Here is a 26,776-nt window from a genome sequence, read left to right on the forward strand (position 1 = left end):
ATGCGTTCGAAATTGTCAAACGTCAAAAATCAAAACAAAGGTAAAACGCAAACATTTTGTCGAAACGTCTTTAAGCGTAGATTTATTGAACGATTTGCATAATGATGTTTTTCATTATTATTATTATTATTATTTGTCAAAATGGCCAATGAATGAATATCGGCTCCAAATATGTCTTATTGGCCTCCTTGACGTCGGCGTCGGTGTCGGGCCTGAAAAAAACGTACGGGCAAACTGACCTGGATGGTGTCGAAGACAAACTCCTTGCCGCAGTACTTGCACGGCTGCGTGCGCTTGGGACACTCGGCCATGCTGTGCTGCGACAGCAGCCGGCGCATCATCCGCGCCCCGCATTTGTTCTCGCAGTAGACGCTCTCCTGGGGACACACGCCCTGGTGGTTCTGGACAACACGCACACGCACACGTGAGATGGGACGGCATGAGCTGAAAAAAAATCAACCTTTTCAAACCAGACCTCGCATTGACCGAGAGTCGGCTCGGGCTGCCCGTACAAAAAAACGTTGGGCCGAGCCAGCGAGCCAGCGAGCCGGCGAGCCAGCGAGCCAGCGAGCCAGCGAGCGTAATCGGGTGGCGCTGTTGCGCCTGCTCTGATCATAGCGCACAAGATGATTGGCCGTTTAGTGGACACCGACTTGCATTCCTCTTTGGAGCATGCAACAAGAGCTCATCAATTCAAACTCCGGGTTCAAGCTTCGAAATTGGACTTTGGAGACGGGACAAAGGCCCACCTCGGTGCCTGCCGCTCAATTTACTAAGCAGGTTGCTTTTGTCCGTTTCAGTGCTTTGGTTTCTTGTTTTTGATGTATAGCTGCGATTTGGTTCGATGGCGCTGCTTATTTGTAAGGTTTTGTCGACTGGCTAACAATCAAATCCAATACGCCAGCAAATGTCGTGGCAGACCTGCGCAATGAAGCCAAATTCAATTACAATGACACTCATTCTTATTATTCTAATAAATAATAATAATAATTATCATGACACTCTGCGATTACAAAATTGGCATCATGGTCAAAAACGGCGCAAAAGGACTTACATTTGCCTTCATATATTTGTTGGGACCCAAAAATAAATGATTGTTTGAATAATGGTCATTTCAATTATTAGCCAAATAATCCCGATTCATATTTTGGGGGGGGGGGGGGGAAATGGGTGGCGGGCCACAGTTTGGACACCGCCGCTTCAGGTTTTGACCATATTAGCAGCAGTGGCGTGCGCGGCGCAGAGGAAGCAAGCGGAGCAATCAAAGACTTGAGTCAGGTTCTTTCAAAACACATCCGTCACCTCCGCTAACACAAAGAGCACTTTTCATACGCGTACGCCAAGTTGACTCTCGACGAGGTGGGACGGGAGCCCAGAGGAGGAAAGAAAAACAAGCGGCCGCTTCTTGTTTTTTTGGGGGTTTTTTTTACCTCGTAGGCCTCGCCGGTGAACTCGCTGCCGCAGAACTCGCACTTGACTTTGCGCTTGGGGCAGTCGTGCTGCAGGTGGTCGGGGAGGTCGCGGCGAGTCAGCTTGACCGAGCAGCGGTTGGGGCAGGGGATCACGTTGAAGGCGCACGTGGAGAAGTGGCCCTGGGGGAGGGGGGGGGTGGACAACGTGTCAATTGCTCGCCACTTAGTCGTGACAACTGAGCACAACGGAAGTCAAGCAAAGATGAAAAAAAAAGGCACACTGGGTCATTGAAAAACGAAACATTGGATGAAGGTCCCAAACCGTTGCCGTAATCCGTCGCACTGAATATTTTAGCTTTGACGATGTGCAACCTGATATTTTTAACTTGTTGTCAACTCATTTCTTCTGGTTTGTATATGTGTCTCATCAATCCAACTTTGACTTTTGAAGATGAGATGTAACGATTTGTCGAAAATCAATTTAAAATCGATTTAAACTGCTTAAAAGATCCATCGAGGTAAAAAAAAAAAAAAAAAGAATCGATATTGAAATTTTGTCGCAAAGGGAAACGATGAACGTCAAATGTATTGGACATTTATTGATTTTCATGTTTAGTTCTGGCACAAACAAAAGGCAAACATAAGACAAAAACAAAACTAACCCTAGAACACTAACGTCGGGTGATTTTCTTTTTTGTGATATGTGTGATATTTTGTATTGGGAAATGAAAGAAGACAACTTCCAATTTGCCATACAGCGTTGTACTTTTACATAAATTGATTTCATCCGGGATATTATACGGGGTTCAAGGGACCCGACGCTAGTGATGGCGTTACTCATTTTAACGTTAGCCTTCTAGGGTTAAACAGTCAAAAGGAGTTCATTTTCACTGTTTGTAAGAAGGACAAAATGCAGATGTTAAAATAAACAGAATTGTAAAAATCAAATCGGAAGCGGGAACTAAAAATCGAATCGGGGGGGCTTGGGCCAATGGTTACATCCCGAGTCTTTTGTATTCTCCACGTTTGTTGTCCTGAACGTATTTTTTTTGCGATTTGCTTTTTGCTAGCCAATCCGTGAATCGTGCGCTCTAGCGTCGGCGCGCGCTCCAGCGTCGGCCCGCCAACGAGGCCGCGGGCCAAGAAGTCACCTGCAGCTGCTTCATCTGTCCGGTCCAGCGGCAGCCCTCCTCGCTGTGGATGCAGCGGATGGCCAGCGCCAGGATCTGCTGCTCCAGCTCCGGGTCCGGGTAGATCTGCAAAAACAAAAGGCCTCCCAGTCACAATGCGCTCCGCGTTATGTTTGGGTTTTCAGCCAAAGAGTCAAGTAAAAGTCTGAACATTTCAACAAAACGTGTCATTGGAAACTGGACAGGCAATCAGTTTCAAAGCGTACATTGAACCAAAATCAAAGACATGGTCAATAATTTACCTCTTTGCACTACTTAGGCAGGATCTGAAAGAATGAAAATAATGGAAAGAAAAATCCAGATAACACATTTGAAAAAATAACAATTTAGATCAATCTTAAAAAAAAAATATCCAAACTAGATCAGTCAAGATAAATGGAAACATCTAAATACTAAATAACGATACATATATCTTTAAAACAAACAAGATTCGAAATTTGAAACTATTGAGAATAAAGATACATGTCATTCAAATTCAAATCAAAAATACATCTAAAGAGTATAAAACCCGACAAAAATACATTTAAAAATCATGGAAACCTAAATACAAATACAGAAAAAGTCATAAAAATGAATGAAACAAAAAATGAAGTACTGCAATAAGTGTGCTTTTGTGTCTACCTCAATTTCAAAAATAAAACTAATTTGGAAAATTGCAAAATTCCATGCAAAAAAATTCAAATAAATGTAAATAAAAATGAGATAAAATCAAGAAATATAAAGACAAATATAAATAATATATATTTTTAAGTAACCTTAACTTTAAAGGAAAAAACGGAAATAATCGAGATGTAATTATTTATAATATAATAATCAAGTAAAAATAAAGGTAACGCAAGCTAAATAATAAAGAAAAAGCGAATGCAAGTGCGTGCTTTTGCGTCTGCTTCAATTTAAAATCCAATCAAAACAATAACAGAAATACAATTGGAAACCAAAAGAAATTCCAACCTCAGCAAGAGACTTTAGTGGATAGAAGATCTTTGTTGCTCTCATTTGACAATGCAAATGAAAACAAGCACACAATTCCAATCCAATGTCAAAACAACTCCCGTCTTCTTCGTTTGACCTTCATAAATGAGAGCAAAATGTTGGGCAGCCGGCGGGCTCGTTTGCGGGCCGCTGACAAGAAGCGTGCCAGCGGCGGGGCTCCGCAATCAGGCGCCCGCCCGCCCGCCCGCCCGAGACGGCGGAGCCATGCGGATTTCGGGACGAGGAAAATGTGGCCAGCATCAAGCAACCAATTACTTCATGAGATCAATCAATCGTTCTAGTTTGAAAAATATTCACATCAAACACCAAAATATGACCCCAAATATTTCAGGAGACGTGAAGTTTGTCTTACCTTGGCGTAGTCCAAAGGCAGCTGGTCTTCGGGACACTTGAAGACTCCCTCACTGCAACAAAACAAGACACAAATAAGCTTCTTGAAGGACGTGTTGTTGTTATCGTCAAAGTTGGATCAAATCAAGCAACATTTGGGGCAAGTCGCCTCGGCGGAAACCAAAGGAGCGAGCGTTTTGCTTGGTTTGGCGTTTGGACTTGATGCGGCGAGTCAAGCGCGCCGGGTCAAATGTGAACTTTGAGCCAGTCGTCTCACCGGCGAGCGGGCGGGCGGGCGGACGTGGGCGCCGCGACTCTTTCTTGCGCTTTGAAAAGACGTGCTCCAAATTCCTAAGCAATTCCACTAAATCTCTGCGTAGAGTTTGTTATCGGGCAAAAGGAGTGCCAAATGTGCACTTCTGCCAAAATGGCTGCCTTCCTGTAACAGACAGCCAATAACGTGATATCTGGTGGCATGACCCGGACTGGCAATCGATCATGCATCGAGACTGCCATCCGTTGACTCGACCCAACTGTGAAGCGGCACAATCCAAAATACAATACAAAAAGATGTTGTCTGGCGATTTACAGGGAAACGAGGATGGGAGGGACCGATTATCTGCTGGCGTTTTGATCAGTATAAAAAAAAAATACAATAATAATAATCATTAAAAAATAAATAAATAAAAAGCAACACAATGAAAATCTGGAAATTGTTCAATAAACGTTTCAACAAAGTTAAGAATTTTTGGGGGGGATGTTCCGTTTCCCTGAAAATGAACATCAGCTTCAAATATCGGTCACCGGCCTCCCTGACTACTAATAATCGGCATCGGCCCTGAAAAAAAACCATACGGGTCTACCCCTGGGGGAGACTGAAGGGCGAAGCCGCCCAGAAGCAAAGAGCAAGTGAAAGAGGCTGCAGAAGAGGCCATTCAAATTCAATTCAATGTTATTCCCTTGAAGTTCATAATGTCCAACCGTTGCGCCCACTTGAGAAGTGGGGGTCCCGCCCGTCGCCGGACTTGTCGGATGGAACTCGCATGAAAGAAAAGCTGCAAAACGCTTCCTTCTTTTTGAGCCCAATGTCTATAAAGTGCACAAGGAAAGCAAAGAAAGTGAGTTGGCGTTCCAAGACTTTTGTTTGGGAGCGACTGGACGGGCCTCCCAATTTTCATGACGCTGAGTGAAAGTGGCTTGAGTGGAAAATCCAGGAGCGCCAATCAACAGTCATCAAACGGCAGCGTCACGCTTTGCCCACCCGCACGCAATGGCGACAATTTCCTCTGTGGCGGATGCGCCGCCAGCTTGGCGGCCGTCACTAAACAAGTTCCCTTGCAAAGTGACCATTAAATGGCCACTTCGGCCCTCTGCTGCCTTTTGGCGTCCTGAGACTTTTTGCCGCCTCTCATTTCAGGTTGCTACTCGAGAAAGGCTTTTCTAGGGCTGCTCGATTAGGGGAAAAATAGAATAAAAGAAATCAGCGTTACTCAAACGATCATTGATTTTTTTTTTTTTAGGCTACAAAACAAGAAAATGTTTCAACGTAAAAAACATAAAGGCTCGGGATGTAACGATTCACTCAAGATCCGATTTGATTCCATTCGCAGTTCCCGGTTTCGATTCCATTTTAAAAAAATCTTTTTCAAGAAAATGAATGACTCGTAAAGATGTTTTTATTTCATCATCTGCATTTTGACATTTGTACCCCCCAAAAATCAAAATTTCAATATCAATTCTGGGTTTTTTTTCTTTCCTTTACACCGATGCATATTTTAGGCAGCTTAAATTGATTTTAAAATTGGTTTTCCGTGAATCGTTCCATCCTCTTTAAAGACAAATAAAAGTTCCTTTTGGACCAAACTAAATTTATATTAATAATACTATTATTAATAATAGTATAATTAGTTATTATAAAATGTAAAAAAAGGTGCAAATGGATAAATTCAAGTTTGATTTCCTTGTGTAAACAAACAGTGCATTGGCTAGAAATGAATATAAATAGGTCATTGTTTTTTGGGACGACTATTCCAATTTTGTAATCGTGGAGTGTAATAATCGTCATTGTATTTGAATTTCGATTCGTTGCAAAGCCCAGGTTGTTTCTTTGAAGGGCCGTCGGTCGGGAATAAGCAAAACGGCCCGAACGTGTTCGTTTGCGAACTGGAACTTAGTAGCCGAGGACCGAGATCCCGCACAAGAGGCGCCGTTGTGTGTTTGTGCGGCGAAACGCAGCCGGGGGCCCGCCTGGGTGGCCAAATGAGCACGGAGAAAATGAAGCGGTTGCCGCTTGCCTCCTCCGTCACCTGACCGGGCGCATGTGACCGACCCAGCCACCGTGTGGACTTTGGCCCGGCTGCTGCCAAACCAGGGTGTGTGTGTGGGGGTGTGTGTGTGTGTGTGTGGGGGTGTGTGTGTGCGGGGGTGTGTGTGCGTGTGTGCGCGTGTGTTGATGTAGGCTGAGACGGCTGTAATGCTCCTCCATTAGGGTCACTGTGCCAGCTGGGAGCCCGGCGAGCAATTAGCAAGCCGCAAAGGGCTGTGAAACGAGGTCAATCGATTGGTGGGGTGCAGGGAGAGTCCCCTCGCAGCCGGAACAGTTCTTTTCACTTTGAGTCACGGCGGCGAAAACTCTCGGGAGCTATCGTTGAAGTTTTCATTTCAATTTTGAAGACATGCTGAGGATGCTGGGAGCTCCCTAAATTCTCTTCGAATTTTGATGTATTTTGTCAAAAATGTATAATAAGAATTAAAAAAAACATTATGCAAGTCTGAAAAATGTTTCAAGAAATATATGCTTAAAGACGTTTCAACAAAATAAAGAGATGACTTTTCTTCTTTTTTTTTTAGATTTTGACGTTTTACTCAACATAAATATCGACTCCAAATATCGGCCTCCTTGACTGCTAATAATCGGCATCAGTATCGGCCCTGGAAAAACCACGCGGGTCTACGTGTCGTTTGAAGCCTCCATCTTAAGGCCTAGATAGCCCAATCCGACGTGGGCCAACTGCGAGCGCCGCTTCCTCCCCGCGGCGTCGGGCCGACTGTCGGCAGTTGTGAAAACACCTGGGCGCGCTTGCGATGTAATACCCCTCCATACCATCGGCGGCGCTAGTTACCAATCCTCACGTTTCGAAAAAGCCAGCCGGAAAGCTATTGGCAGGGGCGGAATCTAAAAACAAAAACAAACAATGCATTCCGCTCCATTTGTGGTTTGGGATGAACCCCCACGTGAAGCCAACCCTCGCGCTCCTGACACGGTATCTTGCAATATTGACATTGTCAACCCTGCCTCGTGTACTCTTGTACTTGGAAGAAGATGAAGGGGCGCTCACCCTTCATGCGCATTCGTCACTTCCTGTTCTTGCCCCGTGCGCCGATTGGCTAGCGAACGGCCAATCCGAGTGAGCAAACGTCACGACTTCGGACGCCGATTCAACATGCTGAAACGCCCCACCGGACACTTCCCGACGGGGTCTGACGTCGCCATGGCGTTCGGTCGCTACAGCGATCCGACGGCGCGATCCGACGGCGCGATCCGACGGCGCGATCCGACGGCGCGATCCGACGGCGCGATCCGACGGCGCGATCCGACGGCGCGATCCGACGGCGCGATCCGACGGCGCGATCCGACGCTGATCCACGTCCGATTGCTTTCTGGCAGCAGTCTCTTAGACTCATTTGGGTCCTTTTCAGGGTGTCTTCAAAGACAAACTTTTCCTCAAGGTTTTGTCTGATTTCTACTGCATTTCAACCGTGTCTACTAAAGCAGGGCTGTCAAAGTCGAATCTTTTCATATGGCCTGAAAATAAAATTGCGATTTTTTTTTTTCACTAAAAAAGATGACTTCTGACAGGGGTGTCAGCCAAAGATGCTTGTCCAAAATGACCCTAGAATGGTGGCCTCTTTTTAGGAGGTCTCATCATGCTAAGACATGCCCACCAAATTTGATGTTGCTAACGGAAACTTGGCGGATTTTGGGCGGGGGGGGGGCAAGTCCGTCTTGGAACGGACCCTGAAAGTATCCAAGAGGAGCCGGGAATGGCGTCTTCTAGCCCAAACGGCCGCCTTCCTCTTTCTTTTCTCGCCCAAAGGAAGCGGAGGGAAGGCTCATCACGGCAGAGGGACAAAAAGACGAGTTTGCGCACATCGGCCCGACCGTCCCGCGAAGATGCGAAGCGACAGCTCCTGCGCTCCGGACAGAGCCGCGTTGCTAGCGCGGGCGGGACAGAGCCGGCGGCCCCCCGCTGTCCTGCTCGGATAACGCACACATGCACGCGCGCGCGCACGCACACGCTTCCCCGCCTTCCCGCGTGTGCGTGACGCACAGAAACGCAGACAGGCGAAAAGAGCCTCGTCACAGGCTGTCAGCGCGATTCCTCGGCCGCCGAGGCGCTGGAGGGCGCATGGCAGCGCCGCTCGTCCGTCTCTTTGTGACAGCGCTTTGGGGGCGGGAGGTGCAACGGACTGAGCGCCCCCCCCCCCGCCCCCCCCCCCCCCCGCGCCCGCTCCTGACGTAGGAAGGCGATAGGCGGGAAGCGATAACGTGAAGGGACAGGCCGGGCTCCTTCGGGAGAAATCAATGAATGCGTGACCTACAAAGGCAAACATGGTGAAGCAGCATTTTTGCCGTTATGCTGCACGCACGCAAATGGAATCAGCTCCCAACGGAAGTCAAGTCACCCCCAAGCGGAAATACTACAGATAGACCCATATGTTTTTTTCAGGGCCGATACCAATTATTGGTCGTCAAGGAGGCCGATTTGGGGCAAATTTGGAGCCAATATTCATTTTCAGGCAAAACGAATCCCGAGCGATTAGCACGGCAGCTGCCAGCCGGCCGCCTCCTCATCACAAATATGAATACGGGGAGTTGTCTTTCTAGTTGACGCCGGCAAAAAAGGCAGCCCAGCCGCTACGGCACTTCAAATCAAAGACGGAGGCGCCCGCCTCGCCATCGCAAACATTCAATCCTTGCGTGGATAATCGGCCACGGGCCGCCATGTGACGATCTGACGCTCATGGGTCAACGTGCTCCACTTAGCAAAGTTGCAAACGGCACTTGCCTTTGTTCATCAATCATACATCGGTGTTTTCAGCGTTTGGATGAACACTACTTTCATTTGGAAGCACAAAAAAAAAGGCAAAAAAAATGATGCAAGTGGAAGAAAGGAAAAAGGGCACTACTACGACTGAGTGTGCCGTGCCGTGCGTGCGTGCGTGCGTGCGTGTGTGGATGTCTGGCCCGTTTCCCTGGCTTCCAACTCCACCAGGGAGCCAATGTGGACCGATATAGCAACACTTAAAAGAAACGAAAAGCGCACACACACACACACACACAAAACAGTTTACTACAAGCTGCGCAACGCATGAAGAGAGAAATCAACCTTAGCGAAGCCTCGTAAAAGAAGAGAAGGCGCATTCCAGAAGTTGCGATTCACCCCCCCCAATGTTTTCAAGAGAAACACTTCAAAAATAATGAATACATAATCAAAAATAATTCAAGTCATTGGATTTGTGCCCTCTCTTATGAGGCATTTGATCATTTCTGCCAAGTCATGAAACTCATTTTTTTCCCCCTCTTCTTCCAGAAGCTCAAAAAGGTTTCAAGGTTGTGTGTATGTTGAGAGACGACGACAAACTATTAGGACACCGGTTGATAGGATGTCTGTGAGGAACGCAAAGGCGCCCTTTATTTTGGCATGACACTCCATCAAACTTCATTTGAAACGGGATCGGCTCGGCGCTAAGCTAATTTAGCTTTTGAAAAACTGACCACTTATTGCAGATTTTTTTCTTATGTTTTCAAGAAAAACAGGTCATAAACCATCCAATAATTTGATCCGTCCACTTATTAAAACGTCATTTCTCAAACTTTGTTTGAGACACCGTCGGCTCAGCGCTAAGCTAACTTAGCTGTGGACTGGCAACAGAGAGCTGGCTAGTTAGTTAGTACCTTACCTGCAGGACTTTTTTTTTTTTTGTTACAGCATGGATTATTTCTAGTCACTGTTTATATTTCAAGCGTGCAAAGTGGCAGTTATCATGAATACCTGGAAAGGAAGGCTGAGGGTGATTTAAGTCAAATTAAAATAAGCTAATCGGCTGTTTGCTTGAGTTCCTGTAGTCAGCGGCGTGTTTGTTTTTTTTCAAACAAAGACCACAATGGGATGCAGGCTAAACAAAACATAAAATATGTCCACCAAATAAATAGCAGTACAGTCATGAAGAACTAGACAAAAGCTTCTCCAATCAAAAGACACCAAAAGCTTTCTATCCGGTAGAAAGGTCACGGTCGTGCATTTCTGTCCGTTTGCTAGCGCGCCGAGCCGGGCGACCCATCAAACGCATAAAACATCAACTGTACCGGAACGCTCGGTGTTGTTTGTTTGCCGCGGCTGGATTTCAGCTCCGCAGGCCCTCCGAAAATAAAAAATACAAAAATCATGGAATCATCTGCTATCATGGACTGATGCTGCTCGGGTGGGAGCAGTGCAATTGGATGGGGTTGGACTCCCATCGCATTCTGACGGTACGATTCCCTTGGGCAAAAATATGCCGGTTTCACTGAATTTTTTCGTTGAACATCAGCTATCTTTTTTCCTTTCTAGACAACATAGGGAATATTTTGTACGCTTGTAAAGGTACAAATAAAATGAGCAAACTTTTCTACATCCAATCAAAATGCAGTACATCAGTCAAAGTACAACATTCGGAGAGCAACTTCTCTGCTCTTCTCCACTTTATGACGTAATGTTGGTGTGGAAATGAGCGGAGGTTGGCTGGCCATGGCACTTAGCTAGTTGGTAGCGATTCGAACGTATTTACGTCACCAAGTGACTCTCATGCCTGCACTGACGACACCCCCAAAAAAGCAACTCACACAATCAACTTTAGTTCCGTGAGAACGTGTCACCGTGAATTGAAGTAGGTGCCAAACTCCTCACTATCATGTTTCGTTTAGTCCCCCCCACCCACCCCCCCTTTGAACCATCCTCGTTTGCAGAGAACAACAGCTCGGCACGTGTGAAATTTGGCTGTTTCATCACAGATGGCGCGTCTAATTTTAGCCGGGGCCTCGCAGGGCAGATTGGAGGGATTGGCGAGTGGGGTGGAGGGCGGGGGGGGGGGGGGGGGGCGCGGGGGCCGGGGTGACGATGTGTGCGCTGCCACCCTAATCCGGCGGAACGCTGCTGTCCGGGTGCCAAAGCCATGGCCTGGCCTATTAAGGAGACGCGTCTGCCAGCGTGGTGGACGGACGGCCAGGGAGGAAAACGCCGCCTTTGGCCTTCAAATGAATCAGCAAACTCAATCAATGAGCCGGCCTTCAAAAGGACAGCAAAATTGGCGCAAATTGGTGGAAATGATAGATTTTAAATGAAGGCTGTCAAAGTTAAAGCGTTAACTATCGAGATTCATTCAAAATTCACAAAGCGTTCAAAGAAATGAACTCCGTTTTATTGACTTCCTGTGGCCGCTTCCCTCTGCTCACTTTGAAGCCAAAATAGAAATGAAGTCACTGTCGCAAAGACAGACTTTCACATCGTTTTACTTGAAAAAGTGGCTGGACGGCTCATCGGAGAAATCCAAAACAATTTGCGCACTTTGCAAAGCCAAATTCAAATACCATATTGCTCGTATGTCTTTTGCGTATCGTTCAACAGTTGTATTTCATAGGAAAAGAATCGTATTCAAGAATCAAAGAAAGCTATTCGAACAGTCGTTGAATTGAAATATACTTTGAATTGTTTTTGTTCCATATTAATTGCAAGATTTTACTCAAGTAAATATCGGTTCCAAGCTTCGCAAAAAAAAACACGTTTAATCGCAATCAATTATGGAACTCAATCACTGCCAGACATTTTCAGACCCTCTTTCACCCTAACGTTTGATAGAATTTTGAAAAGAATATAAATCAATTCCTGGGATTGAATGGCTGGACTGTGAAAAGACAAATAAATTCGTCAATGGCAGTGAATGAGTTCATTAGTTTAAAAAATTGTAATGGCTTGACAGCATACATATGTAGAAGTACCGTATGTAACGGCGTCAGGAAAGCAAAGAAACAAAAACAAAAAAAAACAATCGGAATCGAGAATCGTTAGGAACCGGTATCGAATCGAGCAATCGGAATCGGCCAAATTCAAACGATGCCCAACCCTATAATTCAAAAATCTCCCTATAATTCAGTTTTTCTTTTTGAAAAAATGTGCAAAAATCTCTACATTTCCGATTTTTTTCCTGTCAAGATGGGGTGCCGACTGCGTGTACATTCATGAGAAATAAAAAGAACTTTGGGGATTTGGCCAAATGGCTGCAATGACACAAAGTGAAACATTTCAAGGGTCTTGAATACTTGCCGAAGCCACCGTACATGACGTCGCTTCATGCTGCTTGCTATGTGAGGCGTGCACGTCAAAGGCAACGGGGGTCCTGTGCTTTGGTCTCCATGGCAACTCGGATTTTTGGGGGGAGCGGCTGGCAGACAAACGCGTGTGTGTCTCATCGCTGCCATCCAAGTCCAGATCCAAATCCAGATCCAGATCCAGATCCAAATCCAAATCCAAATCCAGATCCAGATCCAGATCCAAATCCAAATCCAGATCCAGATCCAAATCCAAATCCAAATCCAAATCCTCGGCCCCACCGGCGAGCCGATGCGACCGCTTTGTTGGCCCAGGCGCTGACGTGCAATTGGGCCGCCGGGCCGCCCGCCTTTGTTTTCCTCCGCTGCGAATTCCTCAAGCAAACGCGCGTTGTCGGCATTAACCGTCACGTCCGTGACGTGATCATCAAAAGTTGTCAAACATGGCTTATCCAATTTCAAGTTAGAAATGGAAATATCACTTTTTTATTTGAAATTGGAAATACATTTCGACGTGACACTTGTACTGAAAAATGGGCACTTTTTTTTGGAATATAACGCAGTAAAAAAGATGTCAATGTCGCATCACACTTTTTACAAGAAACATTTTGTGAAAACGTTTATGAATATTCATCGCAAGATTTTTCATTTCAAATTGTAAATATCGTCAGTGTTACGTCACATTTTTTTTTTAATTGAATGGAAACGTGTTCATTTGCAACAAGTGTAAAGACATTTCAACAGTACATGATGACATCACACAATTTATTTTTTGAAAATGGTGGAAAAAGAGTCATTATGTTTTTAAATGGTCAAAAATGTCAATGTTACATTTCAAACTCTCTATTTTTATTAAGAGAAATGTTACAAGAGAGCATATTGTTCGTTTCAAAATATTCGATTGAAAAAGATGATGTTGGTCAAATTGAAAATAAATACATTGAAAATCAACTTCATAGTGAGAATATTTTAAGATGAATGTTCAAAGACCTCGGGATTTTGGGGGGGACTAAAAATGTTGATGTCACACTCATATGAATACATTTGTTCGATTTTTTTCTTTTACTATGCTCAAGGGCCGGGGGGGGTCACCAACCTTTCTGAAACGGAGAGCTACTTCTTGGCTAGCGATTATGGGAAGGGCTACCAGTTAGGTACACACTTCAGAATTTTCATTGACGCGAATACACTGAGCATGCTCATCATTTCTCATAATAATGAGGGAACATAAATGTCAATGTGCAACATTCCTTCTGCAGATACCTGCCGCCGTTGATGTTTTCCCATCATCACTTCTACAACGTTCCGGGATCATCAGCCAACAATGTCCCATCGCTGGTGAGCAACTTTAGGAACGGGCCCACGGGCTACTCACCTGGTCCTCGGGGGCACCGCGTTGGTGACCCCCCCCGCTCAAGGGCCAACAGCATAATGAACTGCTCTTTGCATGTTTTCAAAAGACAAGTGCAAGTGTTCCTTCCGTTTTTTCTTGACGTGGCCCCCAGTGAGCAAAGTTTGCAGAAAGAAAACGAAGAAAAACGTCTCTGCCGGCCGGCCAGCGTCCCGAGCTATGAAACAAGCGCCCCCCTCGGCGCACCTGAGCGGGCGGAAAGCCGGAAAGACGACTCGCCGGCGCAAAGGACCGTTTGAGCGGCCGCCTCCGGGGAAACAAAGCCGCGCCGCGCCGCCCCGCGCCGCCCCGCCCCGCCCCGCCCCGCCGGCCCCACAGAAAAAGGAAGCCGGCGTAGTCGGGCGCCAATGAGCGTTCATGAGCGGCTTAAGCGTTGGCACCGCACCTGTTGGGCAGCCACAGAGGAGCCTTTGACTGGGGACAGGTGCCAGACAGCCAACAACGCCCCCGCCCCCGCCCCCGCCCCCGCCCCCCGGCAGCTTCCGGAGCTTTCCGCCTGGCTCCCACAAGATCCTCTTTCACACACACACAAAGTTCCGCTTCCTCAACGTGCCAAGAAAACAGTTAGCGGCTCCACAAAGGACATGCCGGAAACGCTGGTGAAGCCAAAGGCCACGTATGGATTACGTGACAAATACGCACAAGTCAACTGCACAAGTTGCAAAGGAGGGGCGAACAAAAGAAAAAAATCCAACTTTTTTGGGGCCATTTAAAAACAAAGAATCCAAAATCAATGGGGGCATTATACAAGAGGCTTCATAGGAAGCTTCACACGCAATGGAAGTCAATATTGCTTCGCACGTACGCTCATGAAACGCAAAACGTTTCAAAGCGGACGCAAACAAGAGACAAGACGCGAGAAAGCTTACAAAACCAAACGTGCGTACGGCGCAAGAACAACATTTGGGAAAAGACGATTTGAAAGAGGCCATGGTTTTACAGTTGACACCAGGGCCGCGCAACACATCGACAAAAAGGATCCACATCGGGACGTTGGCTCGTGCAATCTGCGTATCGCTCGCAAAGACATGCGATCGCGTTCTGATGGAACTGTCGGCTTTTATCGGGCCGCGACCGCTCGGACACAAAAGGTTGATCGCCGCCCAACAGTTGGACATTATCCAGGGGGAGGAATTTCCATGCATGAGCTTAGCACACATTGAGTCCGCTCATTTGGCTGCATGAAAAAAAAATGTCTTTCTTTCATTAGATGGTAAAAATGACATTTCTTTCGTTGCATGTTAAATATCACATTCATATCGCTACATTGAACAACCAGATGGCATATTTTTCCAAGATCGTGCAGCCCTAATTGACACTTTATTGCGTGCGGTGTTTTCAATCCTTCGCGTTACTCACTCGGACCGGAAAGGAAAACAGCAAATGGCTGGAGTGTGAAGAAAAATGTCATTTCTTGCGCAATCACGATATTCAACAGGCATATGGCATATAAGATAAGATAAGATAAGAATGCCTTTATTGATCCCACAGTGGGGAAATGTTCATTGCACGCTTTTCCCCATATCGTGCAGCCCCTGTCTGGGTACTCGCCCATCCATCCCTACAAAAGTCAATTCATCAATTCGATTAAGGCCAAACAGGACGTTTTGTGTTGGTGTATTGATGTTAAATTCTTGATTTTTGTTTCTTTGGGGAATCGGTCAACATGTTTTGGAGCGTGCAGGCGAGAAAGAAAACAAGTGCACTCGGGCAGTCTCATTTGTGTGGGAATTCAGGCACACGCACGCCGCCGCGAGCGCGTCTGCGTCCCTTCGCCTGATCAATGACCCGTGCGCGAGAAGAACGCATGCAAAACAAGAGGGGGGGGGGGGGGGGCTTTCTGACACCGGAGGGGCTCCAAATCGTTCTGATTCGCAGACTGAGTGGCACTTAGCAGAAGCCAAGCTTGGCGCCGCCCGCGTGGTGGACAAACCTGCCCCCCGCCCGCGGCACCTCGAACACCTCTGGCACGTGCGCGCGGGGCCCCGTTCACGGCGCTGGAGGCGGGCCGAGCTACTCCGGCGCATTGCTGGAATGTTTTCCGCGTCTCTCGCGGAGGGCCGCCGATAGACGAGGACACGTTGAGGCGCGCCTGTCCGCGCGCCGGCCTCGTCACTTGCGTTTGCGTTCGCACGGACGGGGATCCTTTTCATATCATTTCATCAATAACGTCCGTCAAAAGACGGACAATGTCCTCCGGTTGACACCGGGTGGCGACAACATACCGCTTTTCCATTAGACAGAGCCATGGAGTGCAAACCAAGCTACTCCTCGTATTTGGAAATCCTTCCTTGGCGCCGTAGCAATGCTTTGATTGAAAAAAATTGCGGGGGGCAAAGGAATGAAGGACAACACGGCCACATGCCCGCATCAGACCACAAGATAAATTTGGTCTGCTGCGGGTTGATGACACAATAGCTTGAACAACATTTTTTTTTTTTTTTTTTTTTCCGCTTCATCAACCCGCAGCACACACGGGCAGTCTGCTAACCCGTTTTCCGGGTTTGGTCACGTGACGTTGGCGATGACATGCGTTGGCGCGACGTCATTTCGAGCCATATTGCCCAACAGGTGGCTGAATAGCAAGAAATTCATCGGTTGAATTCTTATTCCACGTAGGGCTGTGCGATGAATCGAAATTACAATTACGATCGTTAGACTCCACGATTACAATATTGGCATCGTCGTAAAAAACGATTATTCATAAGCATTTCTATCCAACTTGGCTTGGTTTGTTTACGCAAGGAAATGACACATTTGCGCCTTTTTTTTGGTTGAAATTTTATAATAACTCATTTTAGAAATGTAGTTTGGTCCAAAAGGAACTTACTTACATGTGTTTGTCTTGATATTTTTTACGTTTAAACATTTTCTTGTTTTGTAGGGAAAAAAAATAAACGATTGTTTAATTGTGATTTGAATCATTATTACCAAACTAATCCTGATTTTTCATATACAAGCAGCCCTAATTCCACAAACACAACATTAATATCATGTTTTAGCTATTCGAGGCTCATCCAACATTCTTCAAAAATCTAAAGAAACTATTCCAGCCATTATCCGAAGGCTTATCCGAGGTTTCGGAGCAGAAGTGAAAGTAGGCGCCCGGACGACGACTTGTACTTTGTTTTCTTTTGTGCGATGTCAAAAGTCGTCAACTGAGCATTTGAAGCCGAAACAAAGGTGCATGCATGTGACTTGATGTAAACATTTCAAGTTGCGGGTTTGCTTTTTTTTGTTGTTTTCTTTCCTTTCTCGCGTGTTCAGCCTCCAAACGCGACTAATGGCCGCCTATCGGGTGTCAATGTCCATTTCCTCCTGGCCGCCGCCAAACGGGGCCATTTCCTGATTTCCTGGGCTGGCTTGGATTACGTTGACAAACGTGAGCTCACAGCTTGATCCACTTACTTTCTTGTTGGTTTTTTTTTTTTCACTTTGACGCGCCTTTGAAAAGTGCTGCTCAACCTCTGCTCGTTGCTCAGGAATGTGCTGGCAGTCGCTGATTTTGCATCATATGGACGACATGCTGCTTTTTTGGCTTCGGCTCGCAAGGTCTTCAAAACAAGTTCCGAGCCGGGCTTACGGTTTCGAGACGAGCTCGGCGTTTCAAATTAAGAGTCTTTAGACAAGGGTTGGGGTTTACGATTTGGCTTTTCAGCCAGGTTTAGTCTCTCAAACAAGGCGTAGGGTTTCAAACTTGGGTTGCAGTTTTCAAGTAGGGCTTCAGGTTCAGGTTTCAAGAAAGTGACAAGCAACAATTAGGGTTTCAGATTGAATTGAAACCAAGGTCCGGTCTTTAAAACAAGGGTTAGGGTTTTAAGCTGGGGTCGTGGTTTAAAAGTAGGTTGTCAATCCAAGGTTAGGGATTAAAATGGCGGTTTCAATTTGAGTAAGGCTTTAAATGTGGGGCTTCAAAGTGAAAGGTTTTACTTTCAAAGTAGTAGAGATAGGCCAACGAGTTTTTTTTCAGGGCAGATACCGATTAATTGTTGTCAAGCAGGCCGATAACCGATATTTGGAGCGGACATTGATTTTGGCAAAAAGGAAAATATTGGCGTCAAAATGTCAAAAACAAAAAGAAAACTCTTCATCTGACAATTTGAACTCCCAAGAGTTTTCGACAATAAATCGAGTTCTCTGAAATTTCAAAATGCGAGAAACGTCACTTATCTTAAGGCGCACAATGTTCCGAGGGTCAGTAGAATCTCTCCTAAAGTTGACTGAAAATTGACATAAATAGTTCCTCGAAGTTAAAACACTTTGAAATGTATAATCGGCCATTGGATTTTTGAAAAAAAAGGGCCAATAACGATACGTGTCAAAATGTGGAATACCGGTGGGCAATCACCGGTCCATCCTTACAAAGTAGTGTTTCGATCGGTGTTGGGGTTTGAGATGAAACGTCAAGAAAAGTGCATTCAAGGCCTCGCCGATGGAGCGTCACGATGGAGTTGGGCCGCGCAAATGAAGAGCGGCGCCGCCTTCGCCGAGCTCGAGCCAAACAAGAGCCTCTCTGTCAGCGGCTTGGCCGACCGCTCGGGACACCTGCGGGCCCGCTTGTGAACGTCTCTCAATGTCCGTCCGTCCGTCCGTCCGCAAAAGCCCACAGCTGCCGCCACAGCACTGAGGCAACATTGACTTCAGCAAAAGTCCAAGCCAGCTGGCCCGCAAAAGTCACATCTCCCATTTGCAAATACTGGCATCGAAATGTACAGAACACTTCAAACTTTGTTGAAACGTCTTAAGCATATGTTTATTCAAAATGTTTTAAGATTTGCATAGTGTCGATTTTTTTTTATCATTATGTATTATTATACATTTCTGACAATATTTGTTGTCAAATTCTAGGAGTCCCGGGGTCATCAGCGTGTCTTCAAAAGTCAAATCAAAAAGGTCAACAATAGCTCCGGATCGTTTTTTACTGTGAATGAAGTCTCCCGAATTTCAAAATGACAAATGTTAAACCATACAAACTGAAGAACTTGAAGTGCGCATTATGGTCCCAAAAATGTTTGGGATGAACGGGTCCTAAAGAGCACCTGCTTGGCCAATGCAAAAGCACCACCGGATGTCGACGGAAAAGGGGCAAAATCTGCCTGGTTTTGCTAGCCCGTTCATTTACTGTACATGGCGGCTAACGCCTTAGCTTCTGCACAATAGTGAGCAACTGACTTGCCATGTGCAATATATGGCGCCAAGAGCCGTGAACACGCAACACCCAAAGCCAAGCACATGATATAAACGCGACCGTTAGAGTTATTTACTTCCTGGGCCTCATTAGCGAGGAGACGAGATCAACAACAACCTCTGGGATTGTGCGCAGCCTGCCAATAAAAAAAAAAGAAAAAGGGGAAGCCAATTCATCAGCATCAAAGAGTCACTTCTCCGTCTTTATGAAGCCATTTAGGCACCTTGGAGACTCATCAGAGGACGTAACGCTAAGCTGTGGCCACATCGTAATAACTAAGCGGCCGGTTGGCCCGCCATTAATTAGCCCGCGGCGGAGTTGCGAGCTGGTCGGCCGCTTTGGCCTCGGCTGCGCTAAACGCCATTTCACGAGCTCCGTTCAAACATTTGCTCCGTGAAATTGGCAACGTGGCGAGATTTGACCAAAAAGGAGAGGACGGTCCGTCCAAACGGCCAATCTGGTCGGGACTCGGGATCGGCCGCTTCAATTTGTGGGACGACACTCAACTGTTAAAAAAAGTTGGTCGAAATGACGTTCAAAAAAAATTGTTCAAATCGCAACGGTCAAAAGCCAGGGAATCTAAAATGGTATGTCACCGTAGTAAATACTTTGAATCAGCGTAAATCAGGAAATAATACAAAAGGTCAAATGTTTACAGCGGTAAGACGTAGAAAATACTTCTACTGTCAATTGATGGCTTAATTGTTGCGGCTCTAAACCAGATCATTTCCTAATATGTGCGTTAAAAATCCCACTGTAGTCGGTAGGGAGTAGGAAATGGATGAACGATTGCGTATGCAAGTTACTGCCCTACTGGGGAATCCGAGCAATGGCAACGTGGCAACGCTCTTCCCAAAAACGGTCAGTGTCTGTCAACAAGTCGCAATGGCCTTGTCGACCGAGGCCCCGCAGTTTGGAAAATCCGGAGAAGCTGCGGAGCGAAGCCATCAAACACGGCTAAGCTAACGTTAGCATGAGAGGATCCCGATGAGTCGGCGAGGGTGACGAGTCACGCTCATTAGACGGCGGAAGGCTGATTCATGTGGCGGCAATGCCGCGCGGCGGCATTCTTGGCTCCGACCAAAGCGGCAAAGCCGGCCCGGATGTCGGCGCAAGCGGGGGAACGGAGCGAGTGGCTTGAGCAACGGCGGCAGAGGGCGCGCAAACTTGGCCGGGCTTGCGCCTTTCCACAAGAGACGCGCGGCCCGCGGCCAGGGCCCGCTGCCCTGCCCTGCCCTGCCCTGCCCTGCCCTCGCCTGGCCTGGCTAATTGACGAGCTGACAATCAGCCCGCCCGCCTTTTGTTTGCTCCAGCCGCATGCTGGACCAGCTTCCACCTTTGGATGCTAAATGGATGCTTGCTTTTTAACCTCATAGGTGGAGCTGGCGCTAAGTAGCCTACGCTGAAAGTTGGAGAACACAGGTGTGACATTTGAGGCCAGGTCCAAGCCACCAAAGCATTGTTTTTGTGGCCAATCAAAGAAAATCAAGTGTCTACTTCATGATTCCCTCCAAATGGATTTGTTTCATTTTGGCGCAAACAATAACTAGAGATAGACCGATATGCTTTTTTCGGGGCCGATACCGATATTTTTCAGTAAAAAGGAAAATATTGGCGAGCAAATCCCCCCAAAATGAAAACTCGTAACTTTGTTGGAACGTCTTTAAGGATATGTTTATTGAACGACTCACTCTTCAGATTTGCCTAATGTTCACATGGTTTAAGGCCGATGATGCCTAGTCAGCGTGTCTTGAAAAGTTCAATGAAAAGTGAAACAATAGCACCGTGTGGTTTTCTACAGTGAATGAAGTCCTTGAAAATGGACAAATTGTTGCTATCTTTGGTTTTTGATTTCAACACAGTTTGATGAGATGACATGGAGGCCGGCAGGCAGCCCGCATCCCCGCATCCCCGCATTGGCACGTCGCACGCTGGGATGTCCGGCCAGGCGTGCCGTGCCGACCGGCCATGCCAAATCCAATTTCCACCTTGGCCGACCCCGTGACCCAGTAACAAGCGCGCGGCCGCTCCACTCGTAGCTTGGCTAACTTTGGCCGCTCCGCTCCCAGTTCTGCTTTTCCACGAGCCTTTAGCTTAGCGCCGCGCCGCGCCGCGCTTCCTGACAGCTCATCACAAACTCGTCATTGTATTCCCGCTTATCTGAGACGCAACGGTTCGGCGGCGTAATCGTCAGCCGTGTTCCTCTTTCCAGGCGAGGTTCTACTTGCTGGTGAGTCGTCAAACCTCCACCCCCCACCCCCCCCTCGGGGTGTCTTCAAGCTTCGAGGCCTGGTTAGAGTTACAGTCAATGTGAGAGCACGTTTTTTTCTTCTTTTTAATGGTGATGAAAACAACAGCAAACCGGTTTGGCTGAACTCAAGCGGCCCCTCTGTAAAGGCAGCACGCAAAGAAAAACCGCGACATTCTTACCAGCTATGAAACTTCTGTACGTGATGAGTCTTTCAAATTCGGGGGGGTATTTTTAGGAGTTGGTGTGAGTAGAGCTAAAAACAAGAAGAATGTGGTCGCTCTATGAGAGGGTTGAGTAGAGGGCAAGCAGACCAGAAGTTTCAACTCTTTCGCGGATGGCCAAGAAAAACAAATGTCGTAAATTCAGATTTGGATGTGACTGAGCTGTGAGAAAAAAAAAAAAAAAAAAAAGATTTCCAAATAAAAATAGAACAATAATTGTGCAAATTAACACTTACACGCAACAATTTTTACATATAATCACAAACATAGCATTAGCCCAGTAACATGATTTTGTTCATGCATTGTGAACTAGGGCTGTGCGATTAACCGAAATCAAATTGCAATTACGATTATTATACTGCACGATAGCAAAATCGGCATAATCGTAAAAAACGATGATCAATATGCATTTCCATCCAATGCACTGTTGGTTTACACAAGAAAAAAAAATCATACTTGATTTTGTTTTTGTTCCCAAAGGAACTTACACAGTGTTTCAAAGAAATTCATTTGTCTTTATATTGTTTGGGTTTTGACATTTTCTAGCTTTGTACCAAAAAATAAATCCTCGTTTAAATAATCGTGATTTCAATTCTGACCAAAATAATCCTGATTCACATTTTTTTTCCCCAAAATCGAGCATCCCTAGTGTGAACAGTACAATTCCAACTTTTCAAATCCGACCTGGGCCTCTTTCGTATGTGGATATAAATCAGATATGTACACGATGCGTCCACAGTATGAAGGCTCATCCGTATACATCCGACCGGCACGTTATCAAAAGCCCAATATGTGCTCGGTGCTTGGGAGACTCCTAACAATCATCTGTGAATCGGCAAAACTGGTGTGAGTCCATTTCATCCCACTCTTAAAGTTGACATTGGCGGTGATGATTGTAATTCAGCCACGCAGACGGCTCATTTATTACGCGCGGCAATGACGGGACGGCATGTTTGGTCGACGTCCGAAAGACCAAAACGCCTCGCCTCATTTCCACAAAAAGATTTCCACCTCCTCCCTCCTCTGTCGATAAGAGAAGCTAAAAAGAGGAACCTGCACACGCTGGACCGCGTGCTTTGTGCGTCGTGTTTTGTGCGTCGTGTCTTGTCACATCACCAACGAGTTGCATTCACATTTGAAGTGTCACATTTCTTATTGTAATGTCAACGGGAACAGATGGCATTCAACAAAAAAATCCAAAGTGGGCATCACGTCCCGTAGTGTGAACGTAGCCTTCTTGTTTGTGAATTTGTTATGCTTTGTCTCGCTTTCCAAAAACATTCAAAAACGACTTGGGCAATTTTACTATTTAGGCTAACGTTATTCAAAATACATTTCAAATATTTGGTGTGGCCATACATATTTTTACTATAGTTAGTACTGACTTGGTATGTAACGATTCATCGAAAATTGATTTGAAATCGATTTAAACTCCTTAAAATATGCATTGACAAAAATAAATAAATAAATAAATAAAAAATTGGACATAATTGATTCGAGTCGCACTGAATGTTGCGTTCATGAACTCGGGCATCGCGGCACTCACAAGCCCTATGCAGCAACACCTAACAAAAGACATCACATACCTAGGTCATTAGAATATACAAATTTAGAGTGCTAAAAAAATCTGTTCCTGCTAATCTCAAATCTTTCCCATTCCAGATGCACACCAGATTTTGAATGTGCCGATCAAATTAGACGCTTGCGCCAAACATCATTGCCTATTGCATTTGTGGATGGCTGCAGCAGCACACCAGCGTACATAGACAAGCATGGTCGCGATTCAAAATTAAAAAAAAAAAAAAATTCAAATGAAAAATCGGGAACTGAAAATCCGATCGGGAATTGAGTGAATCGTTACAGCGCTAGTAATGACTGAATTGCTTTGACACTCATTTCTATCAATACAACGCCTTATGGCGGTTGACTTGACAGACTTTTTTTTTTTTTTTTTTTAGGTGTGGTTAAGACAGTATCATGTGCTGGAATATGAACAAAGACGTCTTTTTGTCCAGGTTGCGCAGCCGATTAGAAGGCGAAGCCTGGCGATGGCTTGTCTGACCTCCGAGTGAAAGATCCCTCAGTGCTCCCCTCCGAGTGAAAGAGTCCCTGCGTCTAATCCAGGACTGAAGACAAAAATGCCCCCCCCCCCCTCCTCCTCCTCACCCTTGCACAGCACACACTATCGGGCCTCCTCCACTCACATGCGCGCCACCTCGGGGCAAAATTGCAGACTAGACAATCAATGCAAGACTGTTTTTGATTGGCCTCAAAACTCAATTGGTGGACAAATCTAGCGATGAAAAATATGTAAATGCAAGCGCCCTACCAAAAATGCTTCTTAACTGTCCAAAAATTGGGGGACAGTCGTCGTCTATTTGAATCAGAATTGGTACCGAGACTGCATTCAGCGAAGGAGCAACATACACGCCAGTACGCAAGTGGAATTTGTTCCAAGACCACTGAAAACATCTCAAACTCTTCCTTCCCCATTGACGGAATGTCATCAATTTGTACCAAAAAAAAATGTTTAAAAAGTGTCATGTGCTTTTTATGAAGGGGAACGGCACTCTGTAATATTGTATTTCAAACAAACATCACTAAAGTGAAGGTAAAGAATTGAAGCGTGCATCAAGATGACCTCATTGTGGCTCCTTGTGGCCACCGGGAGGCAGTAGAATGCGGTCGTGCAGCCTCAAACCAAGACGTCGTTTTTTTTGGGAACATCCATCTGTTTTCAGACCTCTCAGGGGGCGGCCATTTTGTCACGTCTGTGGCCTGAAAATGACATCACAGTTGCTCAGGTAACCACCAATCACAGCTCAGCTTCAGAAAGCTGTGATTGGTGGTTACCTCAGCCCTGAGCAACTGTGATGTCATTTTCAGAGGACAGAAGTGACAAAATGGCCGCCCCCTGAGATGGCTAAAAACAGCTGGATTAAGTCTTATCCCACAAATGCAATATTCATCAGAATGCCGTCTTTCAACTAGTGGGCCTGCATACAACAGATTCTTGGGAAAAATATGTTTGGCTTTAAGACTACTAGACATTGTACACCTAAAGGCAAGAGAAGACGTAGCACTCCTCAGGTAACCCCGCCCCCCCCCCTTCCCCTTTTTTTTTTTTCTTAGACTGCATAGTGATCTAATGCGCTGATGGATTCCATGTACAGGAATGTCATGTAAAGGGAGAGAAACAGAACCTTGGAGGCTAACGGCCCCACTGACAAGACAGTGAACCCCGATGGGGTTTCCCTCGCCCGAGAGTCCATCGGCATCCAAAAGCGGTCAGAGATCCTATGGGAACGCAAAAGGTCCAGCTGTAAAAGTCAGGTGTCAATAGCGCAAAAACACAACATTTATAGGCTACCAGCACAATGACAAGACTTTTTTTTGTTTGTTCTTGGACAGTGCATCGTGAAAGGAGTGAAAACCGTTCTGAATTGCTTGCTCGGTATCCCAAGCGGTACAGGCTCCTTTCACAGTCAAGTGTCAACGGTGCAAAAACAGAACCTCTGACAAGGCACACAGAACACTAAATTAGCGTGTCACCTTTTGGGGTTTTTTTTCTCCAAAGACATTGTGGCCTGATGAAATCCACGGCATCCCAAAAGGTGCGACAGCCACAAGCGTGGACGCCAGTCAAGTGTCAACAGAATCTTTGACCTGACTGTACACCTAAAGACACAACACTGCCGTTTCTCTCTTCGAATCGGCCGACCTGTTATGGATTCCGTGATAACCCCAAGAGTTCATTTGAAAAAATGTTGTTTTTTTGAAATCATAATACAACGACAAGACATTGCACACCATGTCATGCACGTTTTGTGCGCATGTGAGCGCATACTAGTGTTATCAAACTGCCAGTGAGCCAAAAGCCACGGAATGTGTCACGCTTCGCTTGTCTCGTGGCACTGCACTGGGGTCATTGTGCAGTGTAAACACAACACCGTGGAAAGGTGAGCAGGACACGCCTACACAGCCCTTTATTTACCCAAGCTCAACCGAAACTGCACAGTCTCCGGTATCGCACACAAACACACACACACACACACGAAGGAAGAGATTGATGTACCTTAGGAATTCCTGCAGGCAGGTGTCACAGAATCGGTGGCCGCAGGTCGACACTTGGACGGGCTCCCGCATGGCCTTGCTGCACAGCGGACATTGGAAGCGTCGCTTGGGCTTCTCCAGGAACTTGTAGTCGAAGCCGGGCATGGTGGCTCCTACTGCGGCGGCGGCGGCTTAGCCTCCCTCGGGTGGCTGGCCTCGGCTCGGCTGGGCTCGGCTCGGCTGGGCTCGGCTCGGCTGGGCTCGGCTGGGCTCGGCTCGGCTCGGCTCGGCTCGGGCGTTCTCTCGGCCTGGCGCACGTACGTCCCTGTCCTTGCGGCTCCTTTCTTGCGCTTCACGGCGACCAAGGGCTCATATGACGTCCGAACGACCGAGGGATCGCTGTCCGGGGTGGTCGCCTCGCCTGTCCGGCAAACCAAAACAGACGCCAAGCTTCAATTTGCTGGAAAACGGGCGGACTCCGGTGGGGGTGAAGCTCGGCGCTGCGGTGGCGTTGCTGCTGACAGACTGAAGCCAGTGTGCAAGCCCTCCGACTGTTTAGGTGCACAGAGGCCCGCCTCCGCCTCCTCCTCCTCCTCCTCCTTCTCCTCCGCCTCCTCCAAGCAGGAGGAGTCAAGAAGCCGTTCACACCATTTTACCCCTCTGATCTCCTCTTTAATTGAGCTTTTGTTGCGCGTAAGCGCGTGCTAATGTTCCCCATGTTGCTCCACTATCCGCGAGCCAATTAAGAGCAGGTAGGATGCGGGTTTACTGGTCATTACGACGACATTAAATACAAAAAAAAGAGGGGGGGGGGGGGGAAAGTCACTCATTCTCAAGCAGAAGCGCCACAGTGCCACCTGGAGGTGCAACTGGAAAACAAAGGAGAGACAAATGAGCCCAAATGTATTTTTGTTTTGCACATTAAAATGTACAAATAATGTTCAGTGAACATGTGCGTTCGAAGGTTCAGTATTTTTAACACCAATTTTCCATGACAGTGGTGCACGTATATACACACACCTCTCGGAGATCCGTTTTCACCTGCTGTTTTTCTAGAGCATTACATCATCATTACATCATCACCGGGGAAACAATGGGGAGAGGGAAACATGCACAATCATCTTTAAAAAGAAAGAAAGAAATAAAATGGTGCGTTGAACATTAACGGCACTGGGGGTACAGTACACAATGATGGCAGGTTATGTTCTGAAATGTAGTCTGAACAAAATACAATGACAGGCAGACAGACAACTCAGAGTTCGCGTTTTTGCTTTTACTATGACCTATGGGTTGAATCTTTTTTTTTCACACAAATATCAGTACCTCCACTTAATAACACAACGCGAGAACTTTTACTTT

At 46.4% G+C, this 26,776-nt stretch overlaps 1 protein-coding gene across 1 annotated transcript in view; it reads right to left on the reverse strand.

The window, feature by feature from the left end:
- Positions 1-26,165, reverse strand: part of traf4a (tnf receptor-associated factor 4a) — a 31,195-nt gene extending 5,030 nt beyond the window's left edge. The window contains exons 1-5 of the mRNA XM_086036006.1: positions 25,440-26,165; positions 3,948-3,999; positions 2,564-2,668; positions 1,431-1,592; positions 240-401 (exon numbers count right to left, since the gene is read on the reverse strand). Of these exons, the coding sequence (XP_085892132.1) occupies positions 240-401; positions 1,431-1,592; positions 2,564-2,668; positions 3,948-3,999; positions 25,440-25,582 (624 nt within the window). The 5' untranslated portion in view covers positions 25,583-26,165. The remainder of the gene's footprint in view (positions 1-239; positions 402-1,430; positions 1,593-2,563; positions 2,669-3,947; positions 4,000-25,439) is intronic.
- Between the last annotated feature and the right edge of the window lie 611 nt (positions 26,166-26,776).

This window comes from Filicampus tigris, chromosome 7 (genome assembly GCF_054856515.1).
Source record: "Filicampus tigris isolate MCC_2025a chromosome 7, RoL_Ftig_1.0, whole genome shotgun sequence".
NCBI lineage: Eukaryota > Metazoa > Chordata > Actinopteri > Syngnathiformes > Syngnathidae > Filicampus > Filicampus tigris.